At 47.2% G+C, this 14958-nt stretch overlaps 1 protein-coding gene across 5 annotated transcripts in view; it reads left to right on the top strand.

Annotated features, from left to right (window-relative positions):
- Positions 1 to 14708, top strand: part of SLC41A3 (solute carrier family 41 member 3) — a 33717-nt gene extending 19009 nt beyond the window's left edge. For all 5 annotated transcript variants that reach the window (XM_090021491.1, XM_090021490.1, XM_090021489.1 and 2 more), the window contains 7 exons: positions 28 to 172; positions 3422 to 3568; positions 6682 to 6826; positions 7802 to 7881; positions 10940 to 11074; positions 11823 to 11971; positions 13797 to 14708. In XM_090021491.1, coding sequence (XP_089877617.1) covers positions 28 to 172; positions 3422 to 3568; positions 6682 to 6826; positions 7802 to 7881; positions 10940 to 11074; positions 11823 to 11971; positions 13797 to 13982 — 987 coding nt within the window. In that variant the 3' untranslated portion in view covers positions 13983 to 14708. The remainder of the gene's footprint in view (positions 1 to 27; positions 173 to 3421; positions 3569 to 6681; positions 6827 to 7801; positions 7882 to 10939; positions 11075 to 11822; positions 11972 to 13796) is intronic.
- The last annotated feature ends 250 nt before the right edge of the window (positions 14709 to 14958 follow it).

Raw genomic sequence — 14958 nt, 5'->3', positions numbered from 1 at the left:
CCTACCAGTGCTTTTTATGCCCAACAGGTACAGGCTACTGTGGTGGGGCTCCTGGCTGCTGTAGCTGCTGTCATCCTGGGAGCAATCTCAAAGGGGTACGTGGAGCTGAATCAGGCAGCGGTTCTGTGCGCCAGCAGTGTGACTACAGCATTCATAGCCGCGCTCTCACTTGGTGAGTTTCATTAACCACCTTCTGGAGCCCAGGCCAGCAAGAGCCTCATTGTCACTTGTTGCAGGTTTGCTTACCTGTCCTCCACAAACCTTCCCTGTCTGCAGAGTGCTTGGTAATGGATGTGAAGCGATTTGGGGAGTCTCAGGTGTGTTCTCAACCAACAGGAACCCATGTTATCGAAATGTGACTGATATTGTTTGAGTCGCTACCCCTCGCTGGTCCCTTTTCAGGTTTGGAACATGGAGACCAAGCCCCCTTCTCCCCACTAGGCAAGGGGTTGAAACACATGGGTACATGAGGGAACTTGACTCTGATGCTATCGAGGTCATACCTGTTCAGCCTCCAGAGGAAGTCCTGAAACTTCCTCCTTGTGCACCTCTCAGTATTGGCAACAAAGGCTCCAGGAGGAGGAATCTGCATGGGGCAGGTGTTCCTGCCTCTCGTCCACTCACCTAGCAGTGCATAGATGCCCTGGGCAGCATCCAGAGACTGTATAGGACTGCAAGTGTTGTCCAGGGTTCCCATCTGAATCCTTGTTTGGACCCTATGATCTGCATCCCCATCCCTTTTGCCTCCATGCTCTGTTGATTTCTGGGCTCTCCGATCCCCAAGGTTGGGCCTCTCTTGGCTTTAGTGGGCTGTTTCTCCCAGTCTCTGTGTTCAGTAAGGAAGACATTTTCATTCAGCTCTGAACTTTGTCACGTGGCTGTGTGTGAAAGGAAGAACAGAACTGCGGGCTGTCCTCGGTGCTCTGAAAGTTTGGAAACTCAGCATCCGGTCCGGTAGGGTTGAGATTAACCATGAGAGAAAAGCTGCTGTCACAAAGAGGTGTCGTCCTTCAGATGAGTTCCTTCCTCTGTCTCCTTGGAGGTCAGCTTAACTGTCCCAGGGCAGATCTCTGAGCGGCTCTGAAGCCCACTGTACCATCTAGCACACAAACCAATGTCCATCCAAATGTGTGCCTTGGTGTTCTCGCTCACGGTAGAGCAGGATATGACATTCAGCGCTGAGCGGGAGCTACACCTAAGTGTAGAGATGATCTTGCAATGGCTGCACCGTGAGTGTGTGTGGCAGCTTAGTACTGCCCTATCCAAAATGCCTCAGGTCATCTGAAATATAACAGGTACGAAACGCACACAGGCACACACATTTCCATCTCTCATATAACATGTAGAGCTAAGAAAACATGGCAGGTGTTTGGGGGAGGTGAGAAATGACTGCCCCAGCTGTCCCTCTTTGGATAAAGCAGCACCTGCGACTTCCCTCCCTGCGTCTCACTCACTGTTTGACCTTGGATAAGCTACTTCAATTCTGCAAGCATCTCTGTTTATAAAATGGGGTAACAAGGACGTTTCCATGGGCAGCTTAACAGCAGTGCCATTTTGGGGCATCTGTTGGTCGAAGATAAGAGTAGAGGTTCACAGATGTGCCACAAGAGGGCACCAGGAGATTCCCTAACGGTGAGGAGACGGGAACGTGTTACGGACTGAAACACTACACATAAGCACTGCAAAGTCTGAGAGAGTGTGGATGCAGGGAGGCCAGGGAGCGAGGGCTCTGCCTATGCTGAGGAGCACAAGACATTTTAGACATCTTAAAAACTCTGCAGGCTTCATTAACCCTCACTTCCCTCTGCTGTCCAAGTACCTTGGGTATCAAAATGAAGGATTTGACTTATGTGTGTCTTAGTTCTTCAGCTCATGTTAGGGTTAGTGTAGAAAAGGTCACAAATTGTTAGCATATAGATGTGGATCTGTGTGTGCACTGAAGGCAAGACAACATGTGTTATGTTGTGGTGCATGTGCATTTTGGAAGAAGACAGTGGGGGCTTGTTATTGTCTCTGACGGGAGCTTTCATCTACGGGGCTGCATTTGTGGGGTGTGGGAAGAGCGAGCGTACTCCAAAAGGCGCTGGCGGGCTTCCTTGAGCAGCTGCATGGCTTCTGAGCCAGAGTTGTTCTCCTTTTCCAGCCTGTGTTTTCAGCTCCATCCCCACAGTGGTTGCAAGGTGCCTGAGGGCATCAGAATATGACACAGTGCTATGAGGAAATTTCATCTGGGCTTGTGCTGGGGTCTTGGAGACTGCCCAAGTTAGTCATAAAACAATGAGGTCAGACTGGGACGTGTGATCTTCGGATCCTTTTTCCACAACCGGACGCGAGTTCTGTGCGCCAAGAGGTTCTCACCTGCTCTTCTGTGCTGAGCCTGGGGCTCACTAGCTTATGTTAACAAACTAAACTTCCAAGAGCACTGGAGCCCAAGGTCCTGACCTGTGGGCCAGTTTTGCTTGGCACAGCTCAGGCTGGGGGCACATCTGGATCCCAGGACTGTCACAGAATAATAGGGTTAAACGGGGACTTCAGGAGTCATCTAGTCCAACCCCTTACATGGATATAAGATATGCTATTCCTAGTGCATCCCCAGTGTATATTCGAACAGCCACAAGGGCTGTGTGCCCCAGTGGGTCGTTCATATTGCATAGGGATGCATCAGCCTGTTAAGCCTGAAGCCACAGAGCTGGCTAAGGATCTGCGTATGGCAGTGCAGAGCTACCTGACTAGTTGAAAACTGAGTACAAAATCAATACAGTGTAATTGAATAATACTCGGGGAAAATAGCTTTGTGCCATTGAATCTAGATCAGAGAAAGCCACCAGCCTTGTACACCCTGCTGCTGCCTGTTCACTTTGGGCAAGGCATGGTCTGGGGTGGGGGTGTTGTAATTAGAGTGGCTCTCAGGAGCCAATCTAATTAAAATGTTGGTGCATCTCGTGTATTCAACGTCCCATGTTTCAAAGCAGCAGAGGAGGCACTTTCACTAAAGTGCGATTAATCGACTCTTTTCCAACACGTTCTAATCAGAAGGCATTGGAGCACGTGTATAGGCACTCTTTGTGTCTATCTGTGAATTCATCAAGCCAATCCTGAAGCCAGTAGAGATTAGCCTGATGAATGTGGAAGTACCTGTATTTGAGTTGTTCACTGTAGCTGCATTGAGCCTTGGAGTTTGTTCTGGTGGGCATCTCCTTCGGAGCACTGGTGGAGTTAACTGTGGGGGAGCCACATCATCTCTACTGGGCCCACATGGTATGACCAACCTTCACTGGGTGCAGCATCCAAGCATGTGGAGAGCTGACCTCTGCCCTCCCCTCATCCTTGTGCCAAACCAGACCCAATTCAGGCTATGGCACAGTGTAGAATAGTCTGCATCCTCCCTCATGTCTGATTTCTGATCTGGTGTCTTCCCTAGGTCTGGTGATGATTGGAGTAATTATTGGTGCCAGGAAAGTGGGAATAAACCCGGACAACGTCGCCACCCCCATAGCAGCAAGCCTTGGAGACTTGATAACCCTTTCTCTTCTAGCAGGAATCAGCAGCACCCTCTTCAAATACATAGGTATGGTACAGCTCAGGTATCAAGAGATGTTCAGCCGTGGAAGGGATATGTCCCCCTTCCCAGGCATGTTCAAAGCTAGGTTGGGCAAAGTATTCCAGATGCCGGGGTGCCCTTAGGGCTGCAAATAACCCTAAAGGCCTCTTGTATGAACCTGTCTTTTCCTGGATGGTGGGAACCCAGAGGAGGTTATTGCGATCTTTGGTAGAATGGTGATAATCCCCATCACGGTTCGAGCAGAAGCCTGGGATTCGGGACTCCTGGGTTCTCCTCCTGAACCTCTCATTAACTAAGTGTAATGCTAACTTAATCGCTTGTTCTGTCTTGACCCCTGCAACCCCACCTATAAAATACAAGTAATAGCTTTGCAAGGAAGAGTACACTGTTTTAGGGCTTCAGTATCATTAACTTCTCTTAGATCCTCTGGGAAAAGGTGCTGTGTAAACACAAAGCACTGAGATCAGCTGGGAACAGGGGAAGGAAAACAGCATAGACTCACAGGGTGTTTTTACTCATGTTGCAGAGGGGTGGGGGGGGACACTTTAATTAGAGCAGTTCTGACTGCCAGCAGCATCTTCTGTATCAGCGTCCCTGTGCTTCAAAATGGTGGCAGGGGTGCTTTAACTAAAGTTGCTGAATGAGCTTTATTTAAAACACCCCGAGCTGCATGGGGACGCTGATACACAAGGCATGGAGGCTGCTGAAGTGCAGTAATTATCATGCTTCTGCAGATTCGATTAATCAAGTCTACTCTAATGCGCATCAGGAGTTACAGTGCATCAGAGCAGCCTCCCAACACGTCTGCAGGCCCTTACACACAGAGAGACCACTTTTACCCAGCAGTCACGGTCACTGGCTTAACTTGACACCCAAACTGCTCCCCCACTATGAGCCAGAAAAATATATGGCGTCTGGTGGGACTAGGAGAATAAATTTGATTTTTGCTTTAATTGTCTGAAAACTTCTAGGCCAATTACCACGGGCCTAGCCTGGAAGAGGAACAGAAAAGCCTTAGTGTGTGTGTGTGTTTTTTTTAATCAACTGAGGATGTGTTAAAAAATAAAAGCTTGTTGCAGTTACAAATCAAACTGTCACTTAAAATTGAGAGCAGAAAATGTGAGAGAGACAGCTGTTTCTGATTTACAGTAACTTGTTCCACATGCTTGTATATAGGAGAAAAACCCAAGGGAAAGAACCAGGATAAGGTCTAAGGTTCATTTCAGTCTAGTTCCCCTACCCCTCAGAAAGAAAGTCCCTTAACAAGCAGTTTTCTATGGTGCTACTGCATCTGCCCCTGTAAAACTGGCTTGTCTTTCATGACACCAACTCAAGTAATATCTGTGCAAGATAGATAGTATGACATACCGGTGAAGGAGGGCGGTATGGTAAGGATACCAGTGCAACTGATAAGGGCCTACGTTCCTTCACAAATGCTCCATCAGGGGATTGGTAGTTTTGCACTGTGTCACCCGATTGGGCTTTCTAGATTTCCAAACAAATGGTTTCTGCTGTGGCGGGGGGGAGAATGGGATGGGGTGCGGGTTCCTGCAGTTCCTGTGACCTGAGCTGTTAAATTCGTGACCACGGAGAATTAAACTCCTTCCAGGATGCTGATGAGGTCCATACTGTAACATGCCTTTTTAGGTCTCATGCTCCCAGAAGTGCAACAGCCTTCTTCTAATGTGGTGTTTTAATCTCTTAACATCAACACTGGTTCCTTGCAGTTCTACATAAGGAAGGGGCTGGCTCTGCCTCCCTTGCTAGCATGGAGGAATACCTGACTCAACAAACAGGAAGCCAGTGACAGTACTTGCTTTGTAAGGAGCTGTTTGTGAGAATGGGTGGTCAAATTTAGAGACTGTCTTGAGGCTTGATCCAAAGCCAGTTCCTTCTAATCAGAGTCTTTATCCTTCAGTGAGCATTGGATTATAGCTGATGGATGCACCTGACTTGCTCACCTGTGGTTTAAAAGTCAGCAGACTGCCCCAAACAGCAAGGCTGGGGGGAGGTTCAGTGTTTAACTCTATTAGACACCCCCCCCCAAGTTGTTTGCTTCTTTTCCTCACTGGCTAGAGGTGACACTGCAAAGTAGCTGCCATTTGTACCCCTAAAGAGGCTATGGTTTGGTGGTGTGATGAGTGAATTGCAATATGAATGTGTTTCTTAGTTAAAGAGGTGTTGACACAGGTAAGATACTGTTTCAGTAAAATGTCTTACCTCTGTAGCTTAAGGCTTTGAACATCTTTTTGGGGGGAAAAAAGCACATTTCAAGCTTGCTTTGTATGTCTCATTACCTGCAAAAATGACTGCATTGCAACTGGCCCAGATTTGGATCCAGTACAGAAAACAGATGGAGAGCCTGGTAGGAAAGGCATTAGCATATCAAAAAGGCCTGGCAGGAGCCCCATTGCTTGAAGGTGTTTCTAGTGCTTCCTTGTGGTTCTGAGTCATGTTTATTTTCTCGTAGTGTAGCAAATCTTTTTTTCTTCTAAGCCCTGTTCACTTCTAAAGGTCATTTCAAGGTTATGTTACTGCTGGAATGGGGAAAAAAGGCTCAGAGAAAAGCCTGTAAGCTAGCAAGAGATAATCCTGCAACCCAGCTGGCTAACATATGGAGCGTAAGGAGAGAACAATTTTCATTTTCTATCAGATCAATTGTCCATCTAGTCTACTAGCCTGTCATCAAGAGTAGCTCTTGCCAGATGCTTCAGAGGAAAGGATGGGATGCCTCCGACTGTCCGTTTATGGTATAACTTGCCCTTAAGAGTAGCTGCCACTGAGCTTCCAAGCATTAGTAGTTGATTAGTCCCATGATGTAAATGTCCCTTGTACACTTCTATCCTGTTTCATAAAATTTTACATGTTTCCTTTAAGTATAGATCTTGCACTTGGTGCCAGGAAAATCCTGTGGCATTGAGTTTCACAAGGTAATTACGGACTGTGAGAAAACGTTTCCAGGATCGTGTGATTCCTGTCTTGTACCATAAAGACTTGAGTCCTGTTCACTGCTTCCTTCCTGTCCAAGTGCAAAGATTTTGTGCAATCAGATGTGTGCAGCCTTATGGACCCAGCGACCTGCAGGTTGCATTTAACCTACACTTTCTTTTCCTCTCCAGATGTGAAATACCTGTCACCTCTCATCTGCGTAGGCTTCATTGTCATGATCCCCCTTTGGGTGGCCATTGCCAAGCAGAGTCCTTCTCTTGCCACTGTCCTGAAATCTGGATGGCAGCCGGTCATTGTTGCAATGAGCATCAGCAGGTAAATATGGGAGAAACCATCCCCTTAAGTCTGTGTGCATGCTTATACACCCCCCACCACTACATACAGAGGCACAGGATTAATTTTCTGTTTCAGGAAATAAGAGTCTGGAACAAAGTCAACAATTCTGCTTGTCTGAGGTGATGGTGACAATGTATAGTCCCGTATCTTTTAACTGCTGCAGTCTCAGGGAAAGAGATATTTTGATGGTGCATTAAAAGCCCTTTGAGGACCAATATGTTTTTTGCAATGCTGTTCCAGGTCAGGGGAACAGAATAGATACAAATGTGAGCTCTGCCTTTGCAGGTCTATAAAATCAATGCATCTTTGCTTGCTCCAGTGTGTGACCTTGCTCAGGATGTGGGAATAGTCCAGTAAGGGGAAATATGGCCTCCTGTAAACCAAACATATCTGTTCCATGTTGAGGTACTTCTTATCTGTGCAACAGTATTGAGGTAGCTCCTGGGAGCCCCAGTCCTGGATCACAGTTGCACTGTGCTTGGTGCTGTACAAACCCAGAACAAAAAGACTGTATTTGTACAGCCTCAAATCACTTGAACTCTTTTTCTATACCACAAAATAGGAGTATGTGCTGCCTGACATGGACAGTCAGATGTGATGTGAAATGTAAGCTCTTCCTCCAGTTTCCTGTACCATGTCATTGCAGTGCAGTGGTGTGACACACAGTTTAGCTGTGTTGTTGTCACCAAAACAACACCTGATCATTCATAATCCCTGTATAGTTATCTCCTGATAGCACTGTCAACAGCTCCAAGAATATCTTTTGGTAAAAAAATTAACTATAAAAGAAGCCTATTTTAAAACAGTCCTGCTCTGGGCCATGAAGTGGCCTGTTACAATCAGGGATTTTCATCTGTATTTTTTCTGAGCTGAAGGTTTCGGTCCTTATACACTCTGCCCCACGTGGAAGAGGAACAAGTAGGTAATACTCTTTCTTTGTGTCTTTTCTAATAGCATTGGTGGGCTGATCTTGGACAAAACTGTAAGCGACCCGAAGTTCGAGGGCATGGCAGTATTTACACCTGTGATTAATGGTAGGTTGGGGGTATGTGTATATTTTATAGATTTCATAGATTTCATAGACATTAGGGCTGGAAGGGACCTCAGGAGATCATTGAGTCCAGCCCCCTGCCCAAAGGGCAGGAAGTCAGCTGGGGTCATAGGATCCCAGCAAGATAAGCATCCAATTTACTCTTGAAGGTGTTCAGTGTAGGTGCTTGAACCACCTCCACTGGCAGACTGTTCCAGACCTTGGGGGCTCGGACAGTAAAGAAATTCTTCCTTATGTCCAGCCTGAAACGGTCTTGCAGGAGTTTGTGACCGTTCGACCTCGTCATCCCTTGGGGCGCTCTGCCATCAATTCGTTAGGGGTTAGTGTGTGTGAGAGAGAGAGCGACTTGGATGAGGGTGTAAAAAGCACCCTGTTCAAATTTGAAGACGACACTAAGATGTGGGGGGAAGTGGGCACGCTAGAAGGGAGTAATAGGCTACAATCGGACCTAGACAGGTTACAGGGTGGGCGGATGAGAACACGATGGGTTTCAACACCGACAAGTGCAAGGTGCTGCACCTGGGGAGGAAGAGCCAGCACCATACCTACAGGCTGGGGAGCTCCCTTCTCGTCAGTACAGAGGCAGAAAAGGATCTTGGAGTCATCATTGACTCCAAGATGAACATGGGCCGGCAGTGTGGGGAGGCGGTCAGGAAGGCCAACCGCACCTTGTCACGCATCCACAGATGCATCTCGAGCAGGTCCAAGGAGGTGATCCTCCCCCTCTATGCAGCACTGGTCAGGCCACAGCTGGAGTACTGCGTCCAATTCTGGGTGCCGCACTTCAGGAGGGATGTGGACAACATGGAGAGGGTCCAGAGGAGGCCACTCGTATGATCAGGGGGCAGCCGGGCAGGCCCTACGAGGAGAGGCTACGAGACCTGAACCTGTTTAGCCTCCAGAAGAGAAGGCTGAGGGGGAATCCAGTGGCCTGTTACAAACTAGTCAGGGGGGATCAGCAGGCATTGGGGGAGTCCCTGTTCCCCCAAGCACTACCAGGAGTGACTAGAAATAACAGTCACAAGCTGGCAGAGGGTAGGTTTAGGTTAGACATCAGGAGGTGCTACTTCTCTGTCAGGGCGGCTAGGATCTGGAACCAACTTCCAAGAGAGGTGGTGCTGGCTCCTATCCTGGGGGTCTTTAAGGGGAGGCTAGATGTACACCTTGCTACGGTCGTTTGACCCCATACTCTTTCCTGCCATGGTAGGGGGTCGGACTAGATGATCTGCTCAGGTCCCTTCTGAACCTACCAACTATGAAAGTGTGAAACTATGAGAGTGAAAGAGAGAGAAAATGGAATATGGGTTTGCCAGAGAGAAAGAGAGATCCTTCCTTCACTCCCAGAGGTCTGGGTTTGCCTTTCAGAAAGGAAGGGAGTCCAGTGGTCTCCTCTGGGTCCCTAGTTCTCCATATCATGCCTTTCAGGACAGCTGTTAGTCTCAGAGCAGTAAGAGATCTGTGGTTTTGTGGGCTGAAGTCAGGTGCAGCAGATCAGGCCTGGGATGTGTTGGCAAAGCTGAGGAAGGAAGGCTACAATTCCCCTGCCCATTGCAGTGAAGGCTGTGGTTTCTTCCTCTCTTTCATGAGCATTACATCTCCTCTGAAGTATCATAATTAAAGCTTGTCTTGCCTTTCCCATCTTAATGCCCAATGCCAAGCTTTCAGCACACCTTGTCTATTAGAATTACCTACACTGTCCCGAGGGAAATGATGGCAGTGTCATGGAGATACCCAAATTAGCTTTAAACTGGCAGGATCAGGTGGAGGTAGCAGTGCCGCTGTGGCAACCTGGAGCTCAGCATGGGCTGGTTCATCCCGAGTACTCCGAGTGTAGAGACAGCATATGCTTTTGGGTTGGTCTCTTCCCATAGTGCTTCATGGAGGCCGGAGAAACTCATTTTCATAAAGAAAGCACAGGCTTTGCCAGCTCTTGAGAGAGGTCTGCTGACCATGTGTGACAAGAGCTTTCTTTACCACATGCCTCTTCTAGTGCAGTTCACAGAAGAGCCACGCTGGGAAATCAAAGCAGAGCTCTTCATTAGAGCAGAATTGGACATGGGCACTCAAAAATCAGAGAGAGGAGACACATTGCAACAAAATCCATCCTCAGACTGAAGTGGGGCCCATCTCGGTGCCCAGTTTTCATGGGCAAAGTTGCTTCAAGCTGAGGGCACAGTGTCAAGGGGTCTATTTGAAAGCTTCCTCCTTCAGGCCCTGTTCTTATTGGCCCAACTCTTGGTTCCTCCATTTGTCTTTACTCTGGCTGATCTTGTTGTCAGTGAATGCCTGAGGCTGGGAACTGAATGTGTGAGGGCTGCAGGATCTGGCTCATTATTATGTTATCCAATGGCCCCCAATCTCTCCACCCCACACCCCCGCCCCTACAAGCAGGGTTGTTTCCTATAATACAGTGATCAGCCTAATGGAAAACATGGCCATCATTTCATGTTTGCAAAAAATACTCAGTTTGGAAGGAATTAATTGCCTTTTAATTACCCAACATAGTTAGGGCTGATTCATTCTCATCTGATTCTTTCGCACTTAATAAGTGTGTCAGGTGCCTCCAAATGAACAAGATAATTGCTCTCCATCCTTCTCGGGACTGAAACAATGATGTCTCTCTCCAGCTGAGGAGAGCCAAGGAGCAGCACAAAGAGCAGCAGCTGCCTTTCCCTGAGCTATTTACTTTAGGCGCTTCCTACAGAACCGCTTGTCAGGTGCATTTACATCATCTTTGGAGGTCTTATATCATTTATGGCTAGTGTCAGGAAGCAGGAGATCCAGAGGAGAGTGTTTTCCATTAAACGGAAAGAAGAAGTTGGCCTGAATCTTCTTCTTCCATTGATTTCTTTTTTTTTATGGGCCGTTTCCAGCACATGAAGAGTTCACCAGGACACGGGACAGGGTTTAGCTTTCCTTAGCTGCTGAGCAGATGCAGGTCCACCACCCTTCTTCTAAGTCCCTCAGTCAATGCATTGTACACATTTCTTGTTGCCACTTGGATAGAGGCTGAAAGGGTTGTTGCATTTTTGTGTTCGTAGGTGTTGGTGGGAATCTGGTTGCCATCCAGGCCAGCCGCATCTCCACATTCCTGCACTTCTGGAGTTCGCCTGGAGTCCTGCCCCACAAGATGAGACAGAGCTGGCCCAACCCATTTACCACCTTCTTCACATCAGGTAGTGCTCAAGCCCCACATGCCCACCTCAGAGCCCATTGTCCCAGGGACCACCTTTGTCAGCCTGATCAGCTAAGAACAGAGCGGGTTTTGGAGACTGAACTCTCTCATGCTTAGACCAAAACCCCAGGCTACCTTGAAGAAAGCTTGCTTTCAATGAGCGGTTCAGTACATGATTGAGAGACTCTAGCCTTCAGAGAATCTCCAACCAGTAATAAATTTGCTGAAGAAAAAAATCATCTAGTGCAACTGCTTCTGATCTTGCTCATGCCATTGAAAAGTCTAGGAATAGCTCGCTTCAAGGCAGGGATGTTACATTGGCATAAGGTAAATTGGAACTGGGTTTGTTATTTTTAGATCAGAGGCTCCTATTGATTTCCAGTGACAAGCCGTAGACTGGCAATAGGGCAGATTTAGAGGAAAGAAAGTGGGTCATAGTGAGGCCTTGTAGGAGCTGAGGGAGGGGATATGCAAGAAGGATATTCTGAGTAGCTCAGCAAGAGGATCTAGACAGCACTGAGCTACCAGCACCAAGTACCTACATCTGAGTACCCACATACAACATGGCTCTATGGCAAAATCAGTGCCAGGAGAAGCAGACAGAGGCCATCCCACAAATACTGTCCTGTGACAAAAAAGGCATCGCTTCATGTTTAGCATCTGCAAGTATGCTGTATGATAAATAGCTGCATGCTTCTTTCCCCCTCAGGCGGGAGCTCTCGGGTCATTGTATTTTATGTGCTCTGCAGGGGTGAATTCCAAGTCTGCTCGTGTCTTGTTCCTGCTGGTTATCCCAGGGCACCTGGTGTTCCTCTACACCATTCATCTTTTGCAGGGAGGCCACATGTCCATAACTGTCACATTCGTGATGTTTTACCTAATGGCTGCCTTGCTGCAGGTAAGAATGCAAAACCTGCTGAGCTGAGGGTGAAGCCATGAAATGCTCCTAGACGCTGAAAATGTTAGTGCCCCCAGTATTTGCAGTGAAAGACCCAGGAACTGTCCACTTGTTCCAGTCACCTTCCTCCTCCAGCCTCAGCCAGTCTGTCGCCTCCCAAGCTTCCAATAATTAGATGTGGCATAAGCATCCCTGTCCCAAGTTTTGGTTGCTTTATGGAGAACAGCCTGGTTCTGTTCAAGGACTTCAGGAGTCATTATTTAATGGGCAGATAGTTATCACTGGCCACGTCTACACATGCAGTGGGCTGCGCAGTACCATCGCCACACAGATTTTTCTTGACACTACTGTGCAGTAGCAGTGAGCTACTGTGCTCATTATTACTGCGCAGTATCATCACTGCACAGCTAGTGCCTGGCAGTGCTACTGTGCAGTAGCAACGAGCTACACATAGCATGTTGTGTAGATGTGCCCACTTAGTGTGTTTGGGATTTTCCCCTTCCCTTTTGATTAGTCATCACAACAAAAGGCAGAGGAGCAGGTTTTGTGCCTGAACTTGCATGAGAATTTTGCACAGTTCAATTAATGTGTTTGAGGGGGAACCTGGGCACCTCTTTTAGGCTGAACTGTAGGTCAGAGCTGTGTTCTGTGATGGGAAAACCCAGCCCTGAAAGACTTCTGAGACAGATCCCACCACCAGAAGAAAAGCTACGTCTAGGCCTAAGACAGCCAATGCCATCTCTCTCCCTCTATCCTTTTACTGTATCTCTTGCCATACAAGCCTCATCTTTCCACTTGGAAAGAAATGTAGCTGTCACTTGAAGCTCTTGACTCATTCCTCAGTTTAAATCAATCAGTCACGGTCTTGCAGGGTAAAAGATTGAACTCCTTCTGTGAGTCCTCTGCCTACATAAACAACTGGCCTTGCTCAACCTGTCCTATCTTTTCCCTCAACCCCCATCACCACAGCAGCAGTTGTAAAAAAACCTAATATATATTTATTGCTCCCTCAGAGAAAGTTACAGGGGAGTTACCAGAATTATAGCAACATTGCTAACAATGAAAGATAAGCCCAGCTGAAGAAAAAATCATGAGGCATGAGCTTTTCTTATTTTTTTTTATTTTGCTGCATTATGGTCTGTGAAGAAGGCCAGAAAAGGGTGAGAGGATTGGCAAATCCTTTGGTTTCATTTGCCTGAAAAAATATATATATATTTTTATGCCTGGGGTTTTTTCCCCCCTTAATGCCCGGTCCATGTTGTGCTGACGTATCCCCCATCCCTCCAGAGCTGGAGTTAGGACTCTTTCTCTGTATTTGAGTGGACTGTGTCTCAGTACTTGGTAGTCAGTAATCTGTAGTAAAAGTAATTCCTCTGCCAGTTTATGGGATGTTGAGTTAAATAAGAGTTTAAAAATATAAAAGTAACAAAGATTTTTAAACTGAATGAGATAAAATACACTTATTTTTTCAGTGCACTGGGATTCACTTGCTTGGTATCCCTGATGTTATGAAAGCCTGCTAATTTTCTAGTTGTCCATAGAGACTGGCAGGAAAGTAAAAGTGGACAGTGTCCAAAGACAGAAGAGCAAAATACATCTGGTTTTAAAATTAACCTCAGGGACTGCCTGATTTCTGTTCCCCTACCCTAAGGCTCAGTCAGCAGCAAACCAGATTGGACCTAAAAAATGAAGGGCCCTTTTCTCTTTACTGGTGGCAGAACCTCCTTTCCACAGCACGATGACAGTCCATTTCAGCAAGAGGCGCTGCATTTCTGCCTCGCCCCAGGCCCTCACAAACAGCTGAATCTGTTTTTTTTCTCTGCAGGTGGGAATCTTGCTCTATATGGCTGACCTAATTGTACGACTCATGTGGAAGAAGGCACTGGATCCAGATAACTTCTCCATCCCGTACCTCACTGCCCTGGGAGATCTCCTGGGCACTGGATTTCTGGCACTTTGCTTCCGCTTTGTTTGGCTCATCAACGGTGCAGATACGAGCCTGGGAAACTAACAGGATCTGTGTTGCAGCATTGTGCCATCGCTGCTCTGCAAAGCCAGTCGGTCAATACGGTGCTTTAATACGGTCCAACAGGGTATGTAGAAATACCAACCAAGTCACTAAGCTGGAATGGGTATTGCATCTCTTCCCACCTTCCTGTTTGCCACTTCAGTGCCTTGCAGCTGTGTAATTCAAGTCCAAAGAATCGGTACCCATGTGGGCTTCTGCGGTGTTAAAGTGACCAAGCCATCTTAACACACTGCATTCTGTGTATGCCTGTTCCCAGCAAAGGAGGGGTTACGAGACTCTCAGGTCCTATCATGGTTTAGCAATATATTCCTATAGCAGCCTGGTAACTCCAAGATGCCTACAGAGCCTGATGAAGTCAGTGGGAGACTTTGGATCACATCCTAGAAGAGGCTGTTTCAATCAGGCTCTGACTGTCAATTAAAAAATATTTGCTGCCCCTCTTTTCTCCTACCCCAGCGGGGGAAAAAATTCAGTAAAGCCCTTAACATTTCTCTCTCCATAATTCAGACACTCAGGGTCTGACGTGGCCTGTTCCTCATTGCATTACAGCCCATAGAAGGGTTGTTAAGAGCAGGGGCCTAACTAAATCAACCTGTCACTATCTGATGAGAGGGATTTTTTGTGGTGGTTGTTTTCCAGTTTAAGAAATACCTGTTCAGTAGTTTTATGGTTTATAGAAACACACAAGAAAATAAAATGCAAAAAGTGCAGTGGTTTGGGGATTGTTTATTGCCATGATTTTGGCCGGTTAGAACTGGAAGTTGGCAGGCCAGGCTATTTTGATTAATTTTTCGGCAGGTTTTGTGGCAGGGATGGGAGTAAACTAAACCAAGACATTGTAATGGGCAGAGCACTTAGTTAGGATCCCTAACTCCTAGACATGCACAGCATGCCATCTGGCAGCCTGGGCTGTATTTCAGCTAGGATATAGAGTCCACCCCCCTCATTCACACGCACT

This window comes from Crocodylus siamensis, chromosome 11 (assembly GCF_052110815.1).
Source record: "Crocodylus siamensis isolate JL-2025a chromosome 11, ASM5211081v1, whole genome shotgun sequence".
NCBI lineage: Eukaryota > Metazoa > Chordata > Crocodylia > Crocodylidae > Crocodylus > Crocodylus siamensis.
The sequence above is the reverse complement of the archived record's forward strand: the minus strand, read 5'-3'. Positions and strand labels throughout refer to the sequence as shown.